We start from the raw sequence: 24,552 nt of genomic DNA, 5'->3' as shown, positions 1-24,552 counted from the left end.
GGAATAATCACATTTATTTTATTTGGTTGAAAAACCTGCACAGAGCAATTGAATGAAATGTCCACGTTTATCTTCAGTTTTCCAAGGAGCTGCAGCAATGTTTACAGCACAGATCAAAGATGTGCGAGTATTTGGCTTTGCTTCAAGACATGAAGCCTCCCTTTGGCAGCCAAGACTCCCGGGATGGCAGTCTAGAAGCTTTGAGAGACCAGCTGAAACAGTTGGAGGTAAGAATCGTCTGCTGATGGTTATGGAGGGTGGTCAGCTAATATTAATTTGGAAAATTAAGAAGAGCACTTGTCTATTTTGAGTGTTAGTTATACTTGTGTTTCTCACTAAATAGATACGAGATGCGTATTTTTTTCTGCAGACATTTGAATTGGGATTGGCTCCAATTGGTGTGATTTTAAGAAAGGACATGACGCTGGCGGAGGAATTTGTAAAGTCTGTGCCGAGTGACTTCCCCAGGGGACCCCTCGAGGACCTGAGCATGAGCCTCCAGAGTCTGCAGACGGCCCTTTCATCCCTCCAGGCTGCGTCTTCAGAAAGAATGAGCCACATCACGCTGGCGATCGACTCTGAGGTGGTAGGTACCAGAACGTCTCGTGCTAAGTCAGATCTAGCTTTTGGGAGAAAGTTGAGGGTTTGAAAATTTAGTCATAAGACGAAATATTTGTTCTTAAATTGTTAAGCCCTTAACACAGGATCATTATTTGTAGGAATTTAAAATGTGGGGAAAGATAAAAATGAACACGCAATTTTTATTTTCTAGTCTAAACTAGCCGTTTCCCATGAAGAGTTTCTGCAGAAACTCCAGTCATTCTCATGTTGGATATCGGAGACGAGCAAATCTGTGAAGGATGTGGAGATCATGACAGTTCGAGATGCTGAACTCATAAAACAAAGCTTGGAGTTTCTCAAGGCAAGTATCAAAATCAGTAAGATAAAGTGTGTGTGTGTATGTGTGTGTGTTAGTCGCTCAGTTGTGTCCAGCTCTTTGAGATCCCATGGACTCCTCTGGCAGGCTTCTCTGTCCATGGGATTCTCCAGACAAGAATACTGGAGTGGGTTCCCATTCCCTCCTCCAGGGAATCTTCCAGACCCAGGGAATGAACCCAAGTCTCATTATGTCTCGCATTGGCAGCTGGGTTCCTTACCACTAGCGCCACCTGGGAAGCCCCCGTATTTCGTAATAAATGTTACTGTTGATAGAAGCTTTCTATTATGGCTTAACTTGCTGTTCATAACTAGTGCTACTTTGTTCACAGAATGTGTTGAAAGACCTCGGACACACCAAGACGCAGCTGGAGACCACCGCCTTTGACGTGCAGTTCTTCATCTCTGAACACGCTCAAGATCTGTCTCCCACCCAAAGCAGACAACTATTAAGGCTCTTAAACACAACTCAGAAGGGTTTCCTTGACATGCAGGACTCAGTAACTACCCAGGTGGAACATTTAGAGGCTCAGTTACAGCTAGAACAAGATCTCGATCATCAGAAGGTCTGCCTTTCTTTGTGGAGTCGAAATTCTTGGCTTTTAGTGCTTCAGTGTGAAACCTGTAATGTAGACCCCAGGGGCTGTGGGTAGGAAAAGATAGGAAGGGTTTTCTGGAATGGCAGTGAATGGACAGGGTATGATGTGGCAATTCTACAATATATAAAGGTATTTTTGGTGCTAAGAAGGCTTTTAATTTTCATGACTCCCTCAAACTGCTGCTTTTAGGGGAGGGTTGTAATTTTTTTCCCTAGGAGGAAGAAATGTGTATGCACTGAGAAGTGTCCAGGGATAAACTGATGAACATATGGAGAGTGAAGGTTAAGGGTGTCTCTTCTTCTTGGGAGCAGGGTGGCCCAGCTGGATGGGACTGGGCTCTGGAGCCAGGCTGCCTAAGCTTACACCCTGTTCACACCACTCACCCACTGTGGGACCCAGGGCAAGTCACTGAACCGGTTTTCTCACTGGGAAATTGGAGATTGTAGCAGTGCTTACCCAGTAGTATCGTGGGCATCAATGAAAGAAAGAATTAAAACTCTTAGGACCTTGCCTGGCACGTGTCAGGCTCCTAGTCAACCTGATCCATGGCTGTAGAATGAGTAGAGTGAATTTAATAGATAAAAGATGCAACCAATGGCTCGATTAATCTCTTAGGATGATGTAATGAATTGTTTGGGGTGGTCCATTCAGTAGGAACAGTGCGCAGAGGTGGGGACAGAATTGGCCCCAGTGATGAAGGCACGAGACCTTGTGCAAAGCTCCTTCGATCTCTTCTGGAAGAATAAGCGTGGTCTCCAGCATGATATCCTGTCTACGCATAACAAATATGTGTTCACAGACTGATCACAACTAACTTCTGTTTTGATATCCTTTTGCAGAATTAATTGTGTGTGTCGCAGGTTCCCAGAGCTTCAGGAAATGGGATGTTTCTTCCCGTCGGTCAGAAGCTCCACCTCTTACACATACGCGTGGCCAGTGTTCTGTTGAGCGGTGCCATCGAAGCGTGGCCTCCTTCCGTGTGCATGAGCCACGCTCTCGCGTTCTGTGTCACTCGCTCAGTGTACACCCCACTGCTATCGTGTTTACAGCATACGTAGGGACGCTTATGTAGACGAAACTTGCAAAATGTGTTGTGGTAAACAGCTGTGACAGCAGTGAGCTGGGGACCAGTTCACGAGGCTGTGGTTTTCCTCCTTTCAGCTGGTGGCCGAGCGTCAGCAGGAGTACAAAGAGAAACTGCAGGGCATCTGCGACCTCCTCACCCAAACCGAAAACCGCCTCATCGGTCACCAGGAAGCCTTCGTGATTGGAGATGGCACGGCTGAGTTAAAGAAGTACCAGTCCAAGCAAGAGGTAGAGTCCAGCTTTGCGTTCGGGGGTCGAGTCCATGTTGACTTGGAGTACTGGTATTTGGAAAGCAGTTGGGGCTACTGGAAAGTAGTCATCCCTTTACCTTTTCAGAGGCAGGGTGCACCAAAGACACCCCTAGATCTGAGCTTGAAGCTTCATACTAAAAGTTGTATTTCAGGCTCCAGCCAGCCAGGTAATTTTCTTGACTTTGTTTTGGTGAGATGTTGAATGGAGGAGACATATAGAGGAAGTTTGATAGGTGGGGAGAAACCTTGTATGATGAGTTAAAATCTGAATCCACTGAAGACCAAGTCACTCACAAATCAGGAAACACGTCCATGAGTTTGGGTTCTTGGTTCATCTCATTCCTTTCATTGTTCTCTGAGATTTGTTTCTTTTCACTGAAGGAACAAGCAATAGTAACAGATAAAGAAAGCTTTATTTCGGTGTCAGGAGAAGGGACATTCTCTTCGCTGTGAGATAGTTCCTGGTTCTGCTCCCAGACTCTGAAGCTCTCAGAGCCTCACTGACTCTGTTGCTCATACTTCCACTGCAACGTTACTGTCAGAGTTAAATATTATATGTCAGGGGACCAGCAGTTAATGCCATATAGTACATTGGAGAAGGAAATGGCAACCCACTCCAGTGTTCTTGCCTGGAGAATCCCAGGGACGGGGGAGCCTGGTGGGCTGCCGTCTATGGGGTTGCACAGAGTCGGACATGACTGAAGCGACTTAGCAGTAGCAGCAGCAGCAGTGGCTCAGTGAAATGTATCTCTTTAAAAAAAATATATTTATATATTTTAAAGTATAGTTGACTACAGTATTATATTAGCTTCACACACAGAACACAGTGACTCAACATTTAACAGATTACACTCCATTTAAAACTAATATGTTGGCTATATTCCCTGTGCTGTACAATATATTCTTATATCTTATGTATTCTATACATAGTATTCATAGATTGGAAGAATTAACATTGTAAAAATTGTCCATACCGCCCAAAGAAATCTGTAGATTCAGTGTGATCCCTATCAGAGTACCCATGACATTTTTCACAGAACTACAGCAAATAATCCTAAAGTTTATATGGAACTACAAAGACCTTGAATAGCCAAAGCAATCTTGAAAAAGAACAAAGCTAGAGTCATCTTGCTTCTGGATTTCAAACTGTCCTGCAAAGCTATTGCCATAAAACGAGATGGTGTCGGCACAAAACAGACACAGAAATCAATGGGGCAGAATAGAGTCCCAAAATAGACCCACACACTTAAAGTCAATTAGTTATGACAAAGGAGGCAAGAATATACAAGGAAAAAAAAAAAAGAAGAATATACAAGGAGAAAAAGCCTCTTCACTCGGTGGTGCTGGGACAACTGGACACTGTCTCTTTCAATTCAGATACTTCCCAGAAAAATTTGGGGAGCCTTAAGTTATGGGGGAAAATAGCATGAAGAGTTAAACATAGTGCAATATAGAGAATGAAATTATAATGGGTGAAAAAAAGAGGAAGAATTACATAGAGAAATCTAACGAGAGGAAAGCTATATTACTTGAGGAGAGATCTTACTCTGAGCTTCCTAGCAGCCAGGGCAAAGAAGCAAACATTACATTTTATAGAACTCTGGCATTTAGTAGAAAAAAATTGTCTTTGGAAATTATCTTAGGAACAACTTAGCTCATAATTTAGGGAATTATTTGTTTTTATTTTGAGCAGTAGATGTTAATGTTTAGAAACAGAATTGATAATATTAACGTGTATTTAAAAACTTTTATTATGTACTCACATAATGTAAAAAAATCTGATGTGTGCAAATTTGTAAAGATTATACTAAATATTTCTTTTCAGTGTTTTACAAACCACATCCATTTATTAACCATGCAAATCTTATATCTTTCTTTAATATTCTTTGAGGTTTCAAATTACATTAAATATTATGATTTAAATAAAACCATTCAGATGAACATTGTATTGAATATGCTTTTTCAACCTGTATGCATTGTATGCATTCTCCTCTGCCCACACCTACCCCCACTTTCAGAATGATGGTTTTGAAAGAATTAAATAGGTTTACTAATTTAATAATTTTTTTCTTCTGTGTTGAAAGGAATTACAGAAAGATATGCAAGGAAGTGCACAGGCATTGGCAGAAATAGTGAAAAACACAGAAAATTTCTTAAAAGAGAGTGGTGAAAAGCTGTCACGAGAAGATAAGGCTGTGATTGAACAGAAACTGAACGAAGCTAAGATAAAGTGTGAACAGCTGACTTTAAAGGCGGAGCAGTCAAAGAAAGAGCTGGACAAGGTTGTGACGACAGCAATCCGAGAGGAAACGGAAAAGGTCCTTATTCAGATGTGTGGTGCCCACTCCTGCGGCTTTGTTGAGAATGACGAGGCTCTCCAGGGCCTTGATTTGTTACCTGCTGTCAGGAGGTCAAAGCGATGATTAGCGCAGAGACTAGAATTTGGGGTTTTCATGTATGTAATTGACCAGATTTGAAGAATTGGCCTTGCTGAACTTAAAATTTTTTTTATCAAAGTTGATGTGCAATATTATAGAAGTTACAGATGTACAACACAGTGGTTCACAGCTTTTAAAGGTTATATTCCATAGATAGTTACTATATAATATTGGCTGTATTCCCTGTGCTGTACCATATATCCTTGTAGCTTTTTTTGGGGGCCTTGCAGCTTGCACAGTTCTCTGATAAGGGATCAAACCTGTGTCCTCGGCAGTGAAAGCATCAAGTCCTAACCGCTGGACTACCAGGGGATTCCCTTCTTGTAGCTTAATTTCTTTTACATATAGTAGTGTGTAGGCTTTGTTGAACTTTAAAAAAAAAAATCTAAGTGGGATTGTGGAACTTTGTACTTGTGAGATGTTTGAGGTCTTATCAGTTATAATTTTGGAATGTATTTTAAGAACAATGGAAACTTCAGAGTAACTACCAGTTGCTGTGTAAGACTTAATTTCATAATGTTCAGTTTTCAGCATGGGTCTGGTTTGTTTCCCCACTCTGATTTTTCAGTGATCTAACTATTTGCTTTCAGAATGTCTAAACACCCATGCCTCGGCCCACATTCACTGTTACCTATTGTGACCTTTCCTGCCCAGGTCGTGGCTGCGAAGCAGTTGGAAGAGAGCAAAACCAAAATCGAAAACCTCTTGGACTGGTTGGCAAATGTCGAAAGAGACTCAGGACGGGCAGCGATGGAGCCGAAACAGATCATTGAGCAGAACGGGACGCACTTTCAAGAGGGTGATGGCAAGTTGATGATGGGAGAAGAGGATGAGTTTAACGGTAACCTGTTGGACACGGATGTTGACGGGCGTGTCGGGACCACCGAGGAGAACCTGAACCAGCAGTACCAGAAGATGAAGGTGTGTTGTTTCAAACAGGATATTGTTAGAGTCTCTTTTCGGGTCTATAAAGATAGGAAGAACTTAGCACATGAGTTGTCCCTTCAAAGTTCAGGGACCCTTGAGAGTAAAGTCCTTTTTTTCTAGGCCCATCATTATGTCAGAATAAGTTGTGCTGAGAACTGTAAACAAGTCAAAATCAATGAGAACTACATCATTAAATGTGGAGTTCTTCTCTGTAAAGCAGAGTTGTAAGGAATTAACAGCAATAACAATAATAGCTAGCATTCGTAGAGCGGTGACAGTGGTCCAGGCAAACTTCAAAGCTCTTCCCGGCTTGACTCATCACTTTGTCCCTTTCGTCCTCCCCACTACTCTGTAAAATGAGAATACAATTATAACAGTGATGAGCTTATTATTGTCAATGTTGTTATTATTCTCATTTTATAAATGGGAAGGCTTCCCTGGTGGCTCAGTGGTAAAGAATCCACCTGCCAGTGCAGGAGACCTGGGTTTGATCCCTGGGTCGGGACAGTTCCCTGGAGAAGGAAATGGCAACCCACTCCAGGATTCTTGGAATACTTGGGAATGCTTGGGAAATCCCATGGACACAGTAACCTGGCTTCTGTAGTCGCCGGAGTTGCGAAAGAGTTGGACACAACTTAGCGACTGAACAACAACAGATGGGAAAAGTAACTTACAGAATGAGCTGGCTTGGCCAGGTCATGCTTCTAGTGAGGGATGGAGTTTGGGCTTAAACCTAGGCTGTGAGTCCCTCTGCTGAATTCCAGTCCAGGCCTGCTGTGTCCTTTTGGGTTCATGCGAGTCCTCTGCAGACCTCAGCTTGTCTGTTTGGTGAAGGTGCTGTAGAGGAGAGGAGTGAAAGCTTACTGCATGAAGGAAGTCAGAGCTGATGTGAATGCGGTTCCAGGAGCCAAGGGGGCGTTTGAAAGCTGTTTTTAGAGAGTGTTTTAATCATTTTATTTCAGTGTTTGGCTTTTGGTGGGTTTCAGAAATGTTTGTGGTTCTGCTGTTTGCCTCTGAGCCTTTATCTTTGGCGTTTTGGGAACAGAGTGCTCTCTGAGAAGCTATTCTATTAAAGGAATTAGAAAGTAAACCAGAAGAGGAGTGGGGTGTTCATTACATCACAATTTCAAGAGGTTATTTCAAAACCTGACTGTAATTGCGTCTTAAAATGAAAAATGTAACGATTTCCTAAAGGAACCTTGTGAGTCAGTTACAGAGGAGTCAGGAAAGGTTAGGAACTCTACTGAAGGAGTGGAAAATACCAGGGTGGACCAGACACACAGGTGCTGCCCAGGAAACCCTTGTTTTTGGCCACAGTATGACGTTTACCCTTCTGAATGCTTTACTGCTGAGAAGATGGGAACCTAAGGAACTTAGAAATTCCCGCTCTCCTGGCAGAGTGGAAAGATGGCCCAGAGGCTCAGGAGCACAGGGCTTTGGAGCCAGCTCTTTGTCTGTGCCACGCATCCTGGGCTCGGTGCTTCCCCACCTGCAGCCTGTCTCCCCTCATCTGTCAGAGGGAAGGACGGACCGGGTGACCTACAGGTATGATTACACCTGTCCAGCCCACTGGACGGAGGCGTCCTGTGAATATAACTCACGTATGGAAGACATCACCTGTGGGAGAAAAGTCATTGAGACAGAAGTCCTTGCATATGTCTGCCACACAGCAGGTGTTGTTACAGGCAGGGTGGGGACCAGGACTGGTGAGTCTGTTCTCTGCTGATGTCTGGGATCAGACTTTTCAGGACAAGCTGCCCCACAGCAGCACTCCTCGGCCCTGTTCATCTGATGGCTGGCGTGATCTTTTCTCAGCCCCTGGGTGCTAGCTCTTTTGTTGGTCATGAGCAGAATGAATCCCATCCTGGTTCTTGTCTGCGGGGCTGAGGATGACTGGGCAGGTGGTAACCATCTGCATTCTGTGGGTGCTGGGAGGCAGCAACTTCCTACTGAGTTGAGCTGGGTATGGGTTGGGTGAGTATGGGATTGGGGCCCTCTTTCAGGGTTAATAGGATCATCAGAGAAGGGCCACACAGGAGAGGGAGATTTGTGGCAAGACTTAGGGGAGATGGGGGTTGCCAGGCAAGTATTTTGGTGTAGAGCTGGAGCCAGACAGGAGAGCAGCTGGAGAAAAGGGTCCCAGCGCATCTGCGGGTGGGGATGGGTAGAGGTGGAGGCCAGGTGCCTGGTTGGCGGTGGGGGACAGTCAGGTCCCAGAGGGGGTTTGGAAGTGGTTGGGATCAGGCATCTGGCTTCAAGTAAGTCATCACAAGAAATGCAGAAATGGCCCCAAAGGATTATTACATGTTTTAAAAATTGAAGTATAGTTGATTTACAGTGTTGTGCTAGTTTCTATGGTACCGCAAAGTGATCTAGTCATACGTATGTATACACTTGTGTCTTTTCCATTATGCTTTTGACCACATTTTAATGGCATGATGGGGTGGATGGAAGAAGCTGGTTATGGCTGGAGAGGAAGGGCTCCGGGCCTTCTGAGGCCCGCACGGCTGCCCTGAGGGCCCAGGGCGGGTAGCTGTGCACACCAGCGAGCAGCCCCTCACCTGTGACCTGCTCTGTGCTCCGCCTCCAGGGTGAACCTGGATCCCTGGGTGTGCCAGGCTCTGAGGGCAGTGTTCTTCCCGCGTGGCTTCCTGTGGTCCTTTCTGCATATGTGTGACTGTAGGGTACTGTCCTCTTTCCACTTTGGAAACCGAGGCTCAGCCAGCCCAGGAGCAGCTCCAAGATGCTCCTGTATTGTACGTGCTCCTCTGACTTCCCTTGAGCTTCTCCAAATGTGTATTGTTCTTGCTTACTACTTATCTTTGTGGGTTGTTTTTTTTTTTTTATGCTTTCAAATTATAGATTCTTTTTTTTCCTATTAAGTATTTTTTCAAGATCATTTCGTAAGCAAACATCATACTTCCTTGATCAATAATCAGGTGAAGACGCTCCCCGTCCCTTTAGGGAGCTCGTGAGGAAGGGATGAGCCGAACTAGAGCAGGTGGTGGGTGCTTGTTTTCAAGTTGGAAGAGTAATTTGTTCCGTTCCTCCCCAAACTTCTCAAAACGGTACTTGTTTTGTGCGCTTGCCCAAGTCCTTTCCAGAGAAGACTGGAAATCCTAAGATGAGGTGAGCCTCCCCTCCTTTGGGGAAATTCATCAGTGGAGCAGAGGCGGGGCGCCCGGGGCGGCGTGGCAGGAGGCGGGGGTGAGCGTCAGGCGCCCGCAGACCCCACGCCCTGACCCCACCGCTCTCGCGCAGGCGCAGCACGCGGAGCTCGTGGCCCAGCAGCAGGCGGTCCTTGCGGCCACACAGGCGGCCCAGGCCTTGCTGGAGACGCAGGGCCACCACCTGTGCCCGGAGGAGAAGGAGAAGCTGCAGAGGAACGTGACGGAGCTGAAGACACACTTCGAAAGCGCGCTGGCTGCATCGGAGACGGCGGTGCGCCGGACGCGCTCCCTACAGGAGGAGCTGCAGAAGTTCGACATGGACTGCGGCGAGTTTGAGCAGTGGCTGCAGCAGGCAGAGCAGGACCTGCAGAACCTGGAGGCTGGCACGGACGACCTCAGCGGGTTGACGGCCAAACTCAAGCGGCAGAAGAGCTTCTCGGAAGACGTCATTTCGCACAAAGGGGACTTGAGGTACATCACCATCTCTGGCAACAGAGTGCTGGAGGCAGCCAAGTCTTGCGGCGGGAGAGAGGGAGGCGGCCGGGCTGATCGGGACCAGGTGGACACCTCTGCCGCCCACAGAGAAGTGCAGGGCCGGCTGGACCGCGCCACCGAGCGCTTCAGGTCCCTCTACACAAAGGTAAGTGCAGTGTTTAAAATTGATGTCTAATTGATTTGCAACGTCATGTTAATTTCTGCTGTACACAAAGTGACTCAGTTGTATACGTGCATACATTCTCTCTGATATTCTTTCCATTACGGTTCATCACAGACATTGAATATAGTCCCCAGTCCTATGTTGTTAATCCTCTCTATGTAAGATAGCTCACCTCTGCTAGTCACCTCTGCTTTTCCTCTGAGGGAGGGAAAGGTTAGGAGTCTGGGATTATGTCTGTGACTCTGCTTTTGTTTCTCAGGCAACTTTGTGTCATATTTTAGATTCTACGTACAAGTGATATTATGTGGCATCTATCTTTCTCCTTCTGACTTACTTCACTATCATCTCTAGGTCCATCCATGTTGCTGCAGATGGCATAATTTCATTCTTCTTCAGGCTGAGTGACATTCCACTGTATATACGTACCACCTCTTCTTTATCCATTTGTCTCTATCTTTGGACACTTACGGAGAAGGCAGTGGCACCCCACTCCAGTACTCTTGCCTGGAAAATCCCATGGACAGAGGAGCCTGGAAGGCTGCAGTCGGTGGGGTCGCTGAGGATCAGACACGACGGAGCGACTTCACTTTCGCTTTTCATTTTCATGCATTGGAGAAGGAAATGCAACCCACTCCAGTGTTCTTGCCTAGAGAATCCCAGGGACAGAGAAGCCTGGTGGGCTGCCGTCTATGGGATCACACAGAGTCGGACACGACTGAAGTGACTTGGCAATAGCAATGGACACTGAAGTAGTTTCCATGTCTTGGCCATTGTGAATTAGCACTGCTATGAACATAGCGGTTAGAGTGCTTGTCTGAATGTATGCCCAGGAGTGGTATTGTTAGAGTAGGTGGTAGCTCCAATTTTATTTTTTTTGAGGCAACTTCCTACTGTTCTCCATAGTGGCTGCACCAGTTTACATTCCCACCAACAGTGTAGTAGGGTTTCGTTTTCTCCACACCCTCTCCAGCTTTTATTATTTGTAGACTTTCTGATGATGCCCATTATGACTGGTGTCAGCATTTTGCTTACTATTTAGTGATGTTGAGCATCTTCTCATGTGCCTCTTGGCCGTCTATGTCTTCTTTGGATAAATGTCTATTTAGTTCTGCCCATTTTTCAATTGGATTTTGTTTTGTTATTGAGTTGTATGAGCAGTTTATATGTTTTAGAATTTAAGCCCTTTTTGGTTTCACCATTTGCAAATATTTTCTCTGATTCCATTGGTATTCATTTTGTTTTGTTTATGATTTCATTTTCTGTGCAATAAGGTGATTTCATTTTTAACTTTTTAATCTGTACCTATAGTTTTCACTGTGTCCTGTTAACTTTAGTTTTGGAATTAGAAGCAAGAAATTTGAAAACTGAAGCAGGGAAAATAAGGCATTTTCATCTTGCTTCTATCAGTCTTATTCATCTGCTTTACTTCTGCAATGTGTATTTAAAGATTAAGACTGTACAGTTATTTTTTAGTTCATGTAGTGTGGTTTCCAGGCAGCCCTGACTGTAAAACTCTGTACTACCCATTTTGACCAGCAGGTGGTGTGTGTATTTTGGCTCTAAGCGCAGAGTACTTTGGCAAAGGAGAAAAGGAATGTTAGAACCATCTGAATGCAGAGTTCCAAAGAATAGCAAGGAGAGATAAGAAAGCCTTCCTCATCGATCAATGCAAAGAAATAGAGGAAAACAATAGAATGGGAAAGACTAGAGATCTCTTCAAGAAAATTAGAGATACCAAGGGAACTTTACATGCAAAGATGGGCACAATAAAGGACAGAAATGGTATGGACCTAACAGAAGCAGAAGATATTAAGAAGAGGTGGCAAGAATACACAGAACCATATAAAAAAGATCTTCACTACCCAGATAATCACAATGGTGTGATCACTCACCTAAAGCCAGACATCCTGGAATGTGAAGTCAAGTGGGCCTTAGGAAGCATCACTACGAACAAAGCTAGTGGAGGTGATGGAATTCCAGTTGAGCTATTTCAAATCCTAAAGAATGATGCTGTGAAAATGCTGCACTCAATATGCCAGCAAATTCAGAAAACTCAGCAGTGGCCACAAGACTGGAAAAGGTCAGTTTTCATTCCAATCCCAAAGAAAGGCAATGCCAAAGAATGCTCAAACTACCGCATAATTACACTCACCTCACACGCTAGCAAAGTAATGCTCAAATTCTTCAAGCCAGGCTTCAACAGTATGTGAACCGTGAACTTCTAGATATTCAAGCTGGATTTAGAAAAGGCAGAGGAACCAGAGATCAAATTGCCAACATCTGTAGGATCATCAAAAAAGCGAGAGTTCCAGAAAAACATCTCTTTCTGCTTTATTGACTGTGCCGACCACAACCAACTGTGGAAAATTCTTCAAGAGATGGGACCACTTGACCTGCCTCCTGAGAAATCTGTATGCAGGTCAAGAAGCAACAGTTAGAACTGGACATAGAAGAACACACTGGTTCCAAATAGGAAAAGCAGTACATTAAGGCTGTATTTTGTCTTCCTGCTTATTTAACTTATATGCAGAGTACATCATGCTAAATGCCGGGATGAATGAAGCACAAGCTGGAATCAAGATTGCAGGGAGAAATAGCAATAACCTCAGATATGCAGATGACACCACCTTGATGGCCAAAGGCAAAGAAGAACTAAAGAGGCTCTTGATGAAAGTGAAAGAGGAGAGTGAAAAAGTTGGCTTAAAACTCAGCATTCAGAAAACTAAAATCATGTTTTTAGCATGTTTCTAGCATCTGGTCCCATGACTTCATGGCAAATAGATGGAGAAACAGTGGAAACAATGACTTTATTTTTGGGGCTCCAACATCAGTGCAGATGGTGACTGCAGCCATGAAATTAAAAGATGCTTGTTCCTTGGAAGAAAAGTTATGACCAACCTGCTGCTGCTGCTGCTAAGTTGCTTCAGTCATGTCCAACTGTGTGTGACCCCCTAGACGGCAGCCCACCAGGCTCCCCCGTCCCTGGAATTCTCCAGGCAAGAACACTGGAGTGGGTTGCCATTTCCTTCTCCAATGCATGAAAGTGAAAAGTGAAAGTGAAGTCGCTCTGTTGTATCTGACCCTCAGCGACCCCATGGACTGCAGCCTTCCAGGCTCCTCCGCCAATGGGATTTTCCAGGCAAATGGGTTGCCATTGCTTTCTCCTTATGACCAACCTAGACAGCATATTAAAAAGCAGAGACATTACTTTGCCAACAAAGGTCCGTCTAGTCAAAGCTATGGTTTTTTCAGTAGTCATGTATGGATGTGAGATTTGAACCATAAAAAATGTTGAGTGACAAGAATTGATGCTTTTGAAGTGTGGTGTTGGAGAAAATTCTTCTGAGTCCCTTGGACTGCAAGGAGATCCAACCAGTCCATCCTAAAGGAGATCAGTCCTGGGTGTTCATTGGAAGGACTAATGCTGAAGCTGAAACTCCAATATTTTTGCTACTTGATGCGAAGAGCTGACTCATTTGAAAAGACCCTGATGCTGGGCAAGGTTGAACGTGGGAGAAGAAGGGGACGACAGAGGATGAGATGTTTGGATGGCATCAGCGACTCAGTGGACATGAGTTTGAGTGAACTCTGGGAGTTGGTGGTGGACAGGGAGGCCTGGCGTGCTGCAGTGCATCGGGTGGCAAAGAGTCAAACACGATTGAGCAACTGAAGTATAAACTGTAACTATAGAGTACTTTGCAGCCTCAAACTTGAGAAAGGAATCTTTGTCTCTTAAAATTCGCTTCACAAGTGTTTGCTTTACATGTATATTTGATTGGTATTATTTTAATACTGAGTGGCTAAGAGACAGTTTCCATTTCTATTATTCTTATGGACCAGTAAGAGAATTTTGTTTAAAAACAGTGAAAGAAATAAAAAAGAGAAAACATGTCCCAGTTTAGAGTATAAGCTGAACAGGTTGACTAGGCTGCTTCCATGGCTTGCAGAGCATCATTGACTGTTGGCCTTTTCTTTTCCTGGTCTGGATTCTTCCCTCCTCGTGTTGATCAGTCTTGTGCAACATAGAGAAGTTGATCAGTCTTGTGCAACATGAAGCACAGGGACCATGTCTCTGTCTGATGTACACTCTACGCCTGGTGTGTCAACTCTGTGAGATGAGCCCCTCTGATGACTGACGCTTAGGGGCTTCAGTCTAGCTGAAGACCCAGCCCTGTGCGTATGTTTTTGAACTGGCATAAATGTAATCTGGCTGCTCACGTTTAAGGTGACTTTCTGATTGGTTAGAGGAAGCACCTTCATATAAAGGAGAAACTCTCTGCTCTGTGGGTGTCGCTCGCTGCGGTTGAAGTCTGGCGTCTTGCAGGTGGCATGACTCCTAGGTCCTGAAGACTGTGTATAGAGGTAGCAGATTCTGATTCCACTCTTCCTGTGTTTCATTCTCAGTGCAATGTCCTCGGGAATAACCTCAAAGACCTGGTGGATAAATGCCAGCACTACGAAGACGCCTCGAGCGGGCTTCTCTCTGGGCTCCAGGCCTGCGAGGCCACAGCCAGCAGACACTTATCCGAGCCCATTGCCGTGGACCCTACAAACCTGCAGCGGCAGCTGGAAGAGATGAAGGTAAGAGAAACGAGAGGGAGGGAGAGATCCAGCCCCGGGATAGTCCCACAGGAAACCTTGCTTTCCCCCCACTTCTGTGATCCTGCCCGCAGGGCAAGGGGAGAGGGGTTGGGAAGGTGTGCGTGTCCCTCCTCAGGACTCCTGACTTGGTCTTCCCATGTCTGTCCATTTCTCTTTCTTCTGCTCTGGTTTAGCTGGTCTCACACTGCTGTTGTGGTTTATATCCCCCCCGCTCCTGCCCAGACACAGACCAGTCCTGCCCGGACTAGCTGTGGTCTTTACTCTTACTTATTTTGTTCGTCATCTTTCTCCTTCGTTAGCTCTGAGGTCCGCAGGACTGACCCTTGGTCTGTTTTGTTCACTGCTGCGTGCCGAGGCCCTCATGGGTCCTTGGTGAGCGTTCACGAGTGGACGGGGTACCGGGGACTGTCACCGTCACACTCCACGTGGGTTCCTGTTGAGTTGCCCCCTGATTCACAGAGGTGCACAGTTCAGCTGTCACCTCGCCCACTTCTCAGAGAAGCCGCCTGCCCTTTTGAATGTGCAGGGTTGCTGGGGGACAATGTAATTGTGGGGTCTCAGCCACACCCCCAGCGGCCCAGAGAGTCCAGCCCATTTCGTACATTTCAGGTATATTTCCAAATCTTCATGTAAGGGGACAGAACTTTTGAAAAATTTTCTTCTCCTTTCATGTGACCCGTAATTCTGATTTTGAGGGGTGTCCCTGGTGGTCCAGGGTTAAGATTTCATGCTTCCACTGCAGGAGGCACAGGTTGGACGGCAGGTCAGGAGACTAGTATCCCACACGCCAGGCCATGAGGCCAAGAAAGGAAGAAAAAAAATTTGAGTTTGTAAGTTTCATTTCTTAAATCTCTCCTGTGTTTCCTCTTAGCAGGTGGATAGCAATAGATTATTCTCAGCTTGATAGAAAGTCAGCGTTAGTGCCAGTGAAACCACCGCCCTTCAGACTTGGTTCCATCTATTAGTTACAGAGTCGGAAATCACTGTTCTGTTAACTAGAGAAGCAGGTCCTCTACTGACTTCGCTGATCATTAGGTATTGCGTGAGGCCAGTGTCTTCTGGCAGGAGGAGTGCTGTGTTGTTCCCTGGAGTAAAGTGTGGCAGCTTAAAGCCATGCAGAGACAGGAGGGAGGGCCTGGGGCTAGAGGGCAGGGCCTGTGACTTCCCAGGCAGGGCTGACCCAGCGCTACCTGTGGCCCGAGCCAGGCCAGCCCCACGTGATGTAGCTTGCCAATGTCAGGGGTACGTTCTCAGTCCTGAGGCTCGTGTGTGTGTGTGTGTGTGTGTTTCTCTCTTGCCCACAAGCCCGAGAATAGATCCATCTAAATGAAGTTTTCAGTCCCCACTGGATGACAGGTCCAAGGACAGTGTATGCTGGCAGAAGAGATGTTGTGACTTAAAGGCCATTATTTTAATAGGAAATGTCAGGAGCTGATGGTTATTAAGATTTCTGGTATTACATTTAATTAGGAAGTTAGGTATTTTTAGCATTAGAAACTATGTCAAACAGAAATAATACATTTTTAGTTAGGTCTATACTAACAAACTGATTACATCCTGTATAAAAGTAGTTTTAATATAACTAAAGGAAAAAAAAGTGAAATGAATGCTATAGCTTTTTAATGAAATAGAAACGTGGATTAATTCTAAAACCTGAAGACTTCTTGGTTCGTACAGAGGAAGAAGACTCCTCTAGTCTTAAGGCAGCCAAAGAAGTAGAAAAAGAGGAACGTTTCCAAGGAGAATGAATTCCAATTAAGCCACAGCGTCATTTTAGAAAATAAATGTGTGACTAGAGTTTTTCCTGGCACATGGCCGTGTCTTCCTCACCGATGATCTCAACAGGTAGCGAGGATCTGTTTTTATGAGGACTAAGGAGTCTCCATTTCTTTCCTTTTACCAACAACATCTTACAATCATTTGTCTTTTAACAATAATACAGGCACATGACTACTACAAAATAATCAGTCTTTTCTACGTTTTCCATACTAACTTCTACTTATATTCTGTTGTATGATGAATGTAATTTGGGGCACCCAGTGGGTTCATTTGAAATCTTTAGGCCAATAGCACATTGTTAGTAGTGTTATTTTTCAAATCACCATTGGCTGTCCTGTCAGCAGTCTGATACCACTGGGCTAGAATGCTGCTTTTCAAAGTCAGTGGACGAAATGAGATCTTAGGTTCCACGTGAAGCACAGAAAGACAAGACCCTGGGACCCAAGTAGAGGCCTGGGTTTGGAGCCAGGCATGGGACCGTGTCCCACGGATGACATTGACCTTCCAGGCTTGCTCTGATCTCAGGGAGGGTGACGAGTGTACGGAGATTTTTATGAGCTGGACAAGTGCCCGTGGCTTTATAAACTTCACTCTTCTCTGGTCCAGGCTGGAAGCCAAGGTCGTCATCTTGCATCGTTCCCTGTCACAGATGCTGCTTTCATGCTTTAATTTAATCGAAGTCCATTAAAAACAACGTATGGCACCCATTTGAGACTTCAGTTTGCAGTCTTGTAGTGTTTTAAACTACTGCCGTGGCTAAATCAAAACCTGGTAACACGTTGTTGCTTAGTCACTAAGTCGGGTCCAACTCTGCGACCCCATGGACTGCAGCCTGCCAGGCGTCCCTGTCCTTCACTCTCTGTTGTCTGAGGGGCTCTCAAAAGTGTTCTCCAGCACCACAGTTCAAAAGCATCAATTCTTAGGCACTCAGCTTTCTTTATGATCCAGTTCTCACATCCACATGTGACTACCGGAAAAGCCATAGCTTTCACTTTATGGACCTTTGACAGCAAAGTTATGTCTCTGCCTTTTAATACGCTGTCTAGATTTGTCATAGCTTTTCTTCCAAGAAGCAAGAAATGCTTGCTTGCATTAAGAAATTAAATGCTTGCTTTAATTTCATGGCTGCAGTCACCATCCAGAGTGATTTTGGAGCCCAGGAAAGTAAAATCTGTCACTGTTTCCACTCTTTTCCCTTCTATTTGCCATAAAGTGATGGGACCTACCTTGTTAGGGACTGAAACCTATTGACTGTTTTGAACATAATTATGAAGAGAAAAGGTGTGGATGTTTTAAAGAGAATAGGTAAAGAAGAGATGCTTTTTTGTAATCTATTTTAAGTTTTAGGATGGTCGGTAGGGCCATCGTTGGTATAGGATATTTTTATAAAACCATGATCACTTTTACATAAATTCATTCGTTCGGAGACATTTATATACTAGGTCAGCTATTAGGTTTTGTGAAGATGCAAGGAGTTAAAACCCTGTCTCTGACTTTGGGGAACTCACATTCTAAAGAATACTCTTTTTGGAGGTACCTTTAAACTTGCTTCATTTCCTGTTAACCTGTGTGAGGTGAGTAAGCTGTCTGTGTGGCTTAGACTTCAGTCCATTTTAGGTGAAGTTCCTGTTTTGAGAAACTTCTTACCGTTAATGGCAACTAAACCTGTGGAGAATTTCCCAAAATGACCATTTGGATGCGGATTCTCTGGTCTCTTGGATCAACTGTAGGATCTGGTACTCAGATCACAGGTCCCAAGCTGGTCCTTTTTTGTCGAACCTTTGGACATATGTCCAGCTGCCTGTATTATCACAGCTTCTTGGATATGGGAGTTAATTGAGGAGATTTTTGCTACTGGCTTTAGGCATTTGCTTTTTGTTGTTGTTGTTGGAGGCTAAAATAGAAGAGGAGCTTTTAAAACCTTACACCTTATATCTTCATTTATTTACTTACTCACTTACTCATTTATTCCAGAAACTTCCATCAGTGCTATGTGACCAGCACTGGGTGAGGCAGTGGTAACGGAACTTGGACAGTATCAATTCCTAGTTCACACGGAGGTTCCAGTTTGATGGAAGAGACAGATCAATGCAGTGATATTCACAGGGCAAATCTGGGAGCTCCTTGGGGTGGTGTTCCAGGTTGGGGTGGGAAGAGACAGGGAGGCCCCCAGGCTGAATGTTCAAGGTAAGAGCCAAGCTCAGGGTTGCCTGCCAAGCTCAGTGTGTAGAGATGCTGGGGCCTTGGGTCCAGGAAGAGTGACTCTCTGAGGGATAGCTGTGTCGTGGGCCACACCTGGAACCAGAGGTGGATAAAGATGAAACTGAAGATAGAACTGAGGAATAGATTTCCTTGGGCCATTGATAGAAAGTTCCAGTATCCCCTCTATTCTGAAGCATGAGGAAGCCATGAAAGATTTTCAGAGGTGAGTCATGAAGCCGGGTGTGTGTCTTCCATCAAACACACTGGGGACTGTATCGGGGGAGAGACTGGAGGGAGAGCGTGTGGTTAGGAGGCTTTTTCCAGTGAAGTAAGAGATCATCCTCCTGTGATTCAAAAATACAGAGCAGGAGCCCAAGTTTAAACAAAGGTGAAGAAGCTGAAATTGTCAGGGCTTGCTTCGTGGTTTGCAGATGGGAAGGAGGGGGAAGACACCACCTGGGGACTGTGCAGCCCAGGAGGAGGCCCAGAGCCACCCCTTCCCCAGACCCAGCCTGGCCCACCCCACGGAGGAGTCCTCCCCACTCAGCTTTTCTTACTCATCTTTAGCAGTCACCACTTCCTGCCTTAGACCAGAAGACCCTGTGGCTAAGCTTTGTGTCTGTGTGGTCTTTGTATTTTTCGTAAAAATTTCAAGCTTTTTTGAAATTGGTTAGATGTTAAATAACTTCTGTTTCATTGATGGAAATGAATATGACTCAGAATTGAGTCAGGATGTGCTGAGAATCTGTAACTGTCTCCTTACCTGGAGTCTGAAACGGCCCCAAAGGTTTTTTGTTGCTTGTTTGTCTCTCATCTGTCTTTGTTTTCTGGAGGTTGTGGGGAACTTGGGCTGGGGGTGGAGTGTCTGAGGATGGGGAATGAGGCTGTTTATCGTGCGCAGATGCTGAGCGTTTATTCCGGGAGTGAATCTGGGTGATCCTAAGTGGCTGGTGGTTCCTAGTGCCGCTTTATAATTGGCCTGATTCTCAGAATTCTGGTGTCAGTTTCTGCTAATGGCAAATCTCTGTCCGATTTCACTTTGTCTTACCGTGCACCTTTTTTTCATGCTGCAAATCTGTTATTCAGTCCTACTGAGTATAATTGAGGCATTTGATTCTCCAGGCTCTGCAGGGACAGATATCAAGTCAGCAAGTGGCTGTAGAGAAACTGAAGAAAACAGCTGAAGTGTTGTTAGACTCCAGGGCATCTCTCCTTCCCGCCAAGAGTGACATCCAGAAAACGCTGGGTAAGTGTGCAGTGTCCCTGCGTCTGGTCTCGTGGGCGTGTTCTAAACAAAGGTCTCCTAATAGACACGGGGGCATCACTCGCTAGCACGTTCCCGTCACTTTCTCTCTGGAACGGCTCCTCCCAGTCTGAGCGAAGACCCGCCCTCTGTGGCAGGCGTCTTAGCGTCTTGGGAGTGGGGACTGGTCATGTGGTTTGCAAAGAACATCCTTAAGTTTTAATTTAGACAATATAGCAAAACTTTTTAAAAACTTTTATATTGTAGTTGATGAACAGTATTTTGTTAGTTTAAGGGGTAGAGCAAAATCATTCAGTCATACATGTATCTATACTCTTTTTCAAATTCTTTTCTCATAGGTTAGTTATTAGAAAATACTGAGTAGAGTTCCCAGGGCTGTACAGTAGGTCCATGTGACTATGTACTTCCTGCCGGCAGTGTGTACTTTCTTGATCCCAAACTTCTAGTTTATTCCAACCCCCAGCATTTCCTGGTTAGTAACATTTGTGTTGTATGTCTGAGTCTGTTTCTGTTTTGTGAATAAGTTCATTTGTATCAGTATTTTTAGATTCCACATATAAATGACATCGTGTATTTGTCACTCTGTGTCTGACTTCGCTCACTATGATAATCTCTGGGTCCATCCGTGTTGGTGCAGATGGCATTACCCTGTTCTTTTTATGGCTGGGTAATCCTCCACTGTATAGATGTATTGATGCTACATCTTCTTTATCCGTTCATCTGTCAATGGACGTTTAGGTTGTCTCCATGTCTTGGCTAACGTAAGTAGTCCTGCTCTGCACATTGGGGTGCATGCATCTTTTTGAATTACGGTTTTCTCTGGATATATACTCAGGAATGGGATTGCTGGATCATACGGTAACTCTATTTTTGGTTTTTGTGAGGAACTATTCTCCCCAGTGACTGTACCAAATTATATTTGCACCAACAGTGTTTGAGGGTTTCCTTTTCTCCACACCCTTGCCAGTGTTTTATTGTCTGTGGACTTTTTGGTGATGGCCATTCTGACCAGTGTGAGGTGATACTTCATTGTGGTTTTGATTTATATTTCTCTAATAATTAGTGATGTTGAGCATCTTCTCATGTGATTGTTGACCATCTGTATGTCTTCTTTAGGGGAATGTCTATTTAGATCTGCCCATTTTTTGATTGAGTTGCTAGTTTTTCTGATATTCAGCTGCATAAACTGTATATTTTAGAGATGACCCCCTTGTCAGTTGCTTCATTTGCAAATATTTCATCCCATTCTGTGGGTTGTCTTTTCATTGTGTTTATGGTTTCCTTTGCTGTGCAAAAGCTTTTAAGTTTAATTAGGTCCCAGTTGTTTATTTTTGTTTTTGTCTCCGTTACTGTAGGCCGTGGATCCAAAAAGACACTGCTGCGATTTATTTCACAGGCTCTGCGTGTGTTTTCTTCTTAGAGTTTTATTGTATCCAGCCTTACATTTAGGTTTTTTTAAAAATTCTATTTTATATTTTAGTTGATTAAAAAAGAAATAATGTGCAATGATCAGGGAAAGTAGACCCGAGCAAGATTCTTTTGGTTGTTGGGATTGGGCTGGGCTAGACTTTCAACCTGTGGCCAGGAGCAGAAGCTTGAGAAGTCTTGTCAGGGTGGGAGCTCGGTGATAAGAGGTTGAAATGTCCCCGCTTCTCCTCTCCTGGGCTCTTTCGTGACCCTGGAATCTGTTCAGTTACACTCATGCTTGTGCATCCTCTCACATTAGATGGTGACTTTCTTGAGAACAGAGCTGTTACGTTACCCTTGGTATCTACTCACAGTGTTTAGTTTAAATGCCCAGTGGATTATCAGTTAAGGTCACTTATTGTCTTACTGTACTTTTTGTTTTGACTTTGCTGCTTTTCCTGTATTTAATGTGTTGTTTGACATTATTAAGTATTTCTTCGTGTGAAAATTTCTTGGTGTTCAAAGTGGATTTAGAAAAGACAGAGGAACCAGAGATCAAATTGCCAACATCCTTTGGATCATAGAAAAAGCAAGAGAATTCCAGAAAAACATCTACTTTTGCTTTATTGACTACACCAAAGCCTTTGACTGTGTGGATCACAACACACTGTGGAAAATTCTTCAAGAGATGGGAATACCAGACACTTGACCTGCCTCCTGAGAAATCTGTATGCAGGTCAAGAAGCAACAGTTAGAACTGGACCTGGAACAACAGACTGGTTCCAGATAGGGAAAGGAGTCCGTCAAGGCTGTATATTGTCACCCTGCTTATTTAACTTATATGCAGTGTGCATCATGAGAAATGCCAGGCTGGAAGAAGCACAAGCTGGAATCAAGATTGCAGGGAGAAATATCAGTAACCTCAGATATGCAGATGACACCACCCTTATGGCAGAAAGTGAAGAACTAAAGAGCCTCTTGATGAAAGTGAAAGAGGAGAGTGAAAAAGTTGGCTTAAAGCTCAACATTCAGAAAACTAACACCATGGTGTCCAGTCCCATCACTTCATGGCAAATAGATGGGAAAACAATGGAAACAGTGACAGACTTTATTTTGGGGGGCTCCAGAATCACTGCACATGGTGACTGCAGCCATAAAACTAAAAGATGCTTGCTCCTGGGAGGAAAAGCTATGACCAACCTGGACAGCATATTCAAAAGCAGAGACAGTACTTTGCCAGCAAAGGTCAGTCTAGTCGAAGCTATGGTTTTCCCAGTGGTCACGTATGGATGTGAGAGTTGGACCGTAAAGAAAGCTGAGCGCCAAAGAATTGATGCTTTTAAACTCTGGTGTTGGAGAAGACTCTTAAGAGTCCCTTGGGCTGCAAAGAGATCAAACCAGTCAATCCTAAAGGAAATTAGTCCTGAATATTCATTGGAAGGACTGATGCTGAAGCCGAAGCTCCAAAACTTTGGTCACCTGATGTGAAGAATTGACTCATTAGAAAAGACCCTGATGCTGGGAATGAGTGAAGGCAGGAGAAGGGGATGACAGAGGATGAGATGGTTGGATGGCATCACTGACTCAATGGACATGAGTTTGAGCAAGCTCAGGGAGTTGGTGATGGACAGGGAGGCCTGGCACATTTCAGTCCATGGGGCCGCAAAGTATCAGACACGACTGAGTGACTGAACTGGTGTGAAATAAAAATCCTAACACAGCAAATGATTAACAGACCTTTCACCACAACAGAGCTGGCATTAAAATCTGAACTGAAATTTTAGGTAAAGAGAAGGATGATATATATATATATATATATGTATGTATATGGATGGATAACTGATATACTTTGCTGTACTGCAGAAAGTAACACAACATTGTAAATTAACTATACTCCAGTAAAAATGAATTTAAAAAATAAACCACTCTGTAGAAGACACACCTTTTTTGTTTTTACAGGCAATCAGAATCTTACAAAAATGTTTTTTTCGGATGACTTATTTCCAGCTGTATACAGTATGCTTCTTCTAACTTACAAGAAAAAATGTTTCATCTTATTTATGATTTTGTATTGAAAGAAGCAAGAACCCTGGAGGCAAAATGTCAGTAATAATGACCATAACGACTGCATTGTTTGAAGAAAATGTAAAAGAAATATATGAAATTTTATACTTTTTCTGCTACAGTATTAATTTCACGGATTTAAACAATGATGTAGTGCAGTTTCTTTATCAGCTTTTTAAATTGCAGTATAGTTGAATTGCAGCCTTGTATTGATTTCTGCTGTACAGCAGTGGTCCGGTTGTACCTGTATATGCATTCTTGTATAATGTTCTTTTCCTTTGTGGTTTATCACAGGACATTGAGCACAGTTCCCTGTGCCATGCAGCAGGACCGTGTTGTTTATCCATCCTGTGTACAAAAGCTTACGTGTGCTAACCGCCCCCGACTCCATCCTCCCCGACCCCCACTGCCTTGGCTGCCACCAGTTTGTTCTCGAGAGACAGTCACAATCTCCTGATCACACATTTTGTCCTGTACTTTTCAGCATCTGTATATAGATACTCAGAGATGCATGTGTATTTATAAATTTCAGATGTTACTATCTTAACATGTACATTATGATTATACGACACAAAAAATGTAATATGTTAAAGTATGAGATCAAAATATGAGTAGACCTTACAACATGTTGCTCCTCTGTCCCAGGCACTGGTTACATTGGTAACCACTGCTGAGAGGACTTGGGTACAGGGGCTTGGGGGAGAAAAAAGACTCTTATTATGTGTAATTCTGTGACTTGAAGAAGTACTTGGACATTTTCCCCATTGTTGCTGCTAAGTCGCTTCAGTCGTGTCTGACTCTGTGTGACCCCATTGACGGCAGCCCACCAGGCTCCCCCATCCGTGGGATTCTCCAGGCAGGAACACTGGAGTGGGTTGCCACTTCCTTCTCCAATGTGTGAAAGTGAAAAGTGAAAGTGAAGTCGCTCAGTCGTGTCTGACTCTCAGCGACCCCATGGACTGCAGACTACCAGGCTCCTCCGTCCATGGTATTTTCCAGGCAAGAGTACTGGAGTGGGGTGCCATTGCCTTCTCTGATTGTTAAGTGTACACAATTCACTTGCATTTGTTTAAAAATATGTGTTACATTATTTAACATATGTTACATTGTTTTAAGAGTAAAACTTCTCTCTCTGGCATATTTTTCTAGGAATATGTGAAAGTATATTT

General features: G+C 44.2%; 1 protein-coding gene across 21 annotated transcripts in view; it reads left to right on the top strand.

Moving 5' to 3' along the window:
* DST (dystonin) overlaps nucleotides 1-24,552 on the top strand; it is a 516,386-nt gene that overhangs the window by 364,312 nt on the left and 127,522 nt on the right. For 15 of the 21 annotated variants that reach the window (XM_070361385.1, XM_070361379.1, XM_070361397.1 and 12 more), the window contains 10 exons: nucleotides 78-227; nucleotides 371-586; nucleotides 773-922; nucleotides 1,269-1,502; nucleotides 2,697-2,849; nucleotides 4,957-5,190; nucleotides 5,965-6,231; nucleotides 9,499-10,047; nucleotides 14,470-14,646; nucleotides 19,771-19,894. In XM_070361385.1, the coding sequence (XP_070217486.1) occupies nucleotides 78-227; nucleotides 371-586; nucleotides 773-922; nucleotides 1,269-1,502; nucleotides 2,697-2,849; nucleotides 4,957-5,190; nucleotides 5,965-6,231; nucleotides 9,499-10,047; nucleotides 14,470-14,646; nucleotides 19,771-19,894 (2,254 nt within the window). The remainder of the gene's footprint in view (nucleotides 1-77; nucleotides 228-370; nucleotides 587-772; nucleotides 923-1,268; nucleotides 1,503-2,696; nucleotides 2,850-4,956; nucleotides 5,191-5,964; nucleotides 6,232-9,498; nucleotides 10,048-14,469; nucleotides 14,647-19,770; nucleotides 19,895-24,552) is intronic. The other 6 variants (XM_070361393.1, XM_070361392.1, XM_070361391.1 and 3 more) reach the window with 1 other exon arrangement.

The sequence above is a fragment of the Bos mutus genome, chromosome 23 (assembly GCF_027580195.1).
Source record: "Bos mutus isolate GX-2022 chromosome 23, NWIPB_WYAK_1.1, whole genome shotgun sequence".
Lineage (NCBI taxonomy): Eukaryota > Metazoa > Chordata > Mammalia > Artiodactyla > Bovidae > Bos > Bos mutus.
The sequence above is the reverse complement of the archived record's forward strand: the minus strand, read 5'-3'. Positions and strand labels throughout refer to the sequence as shown.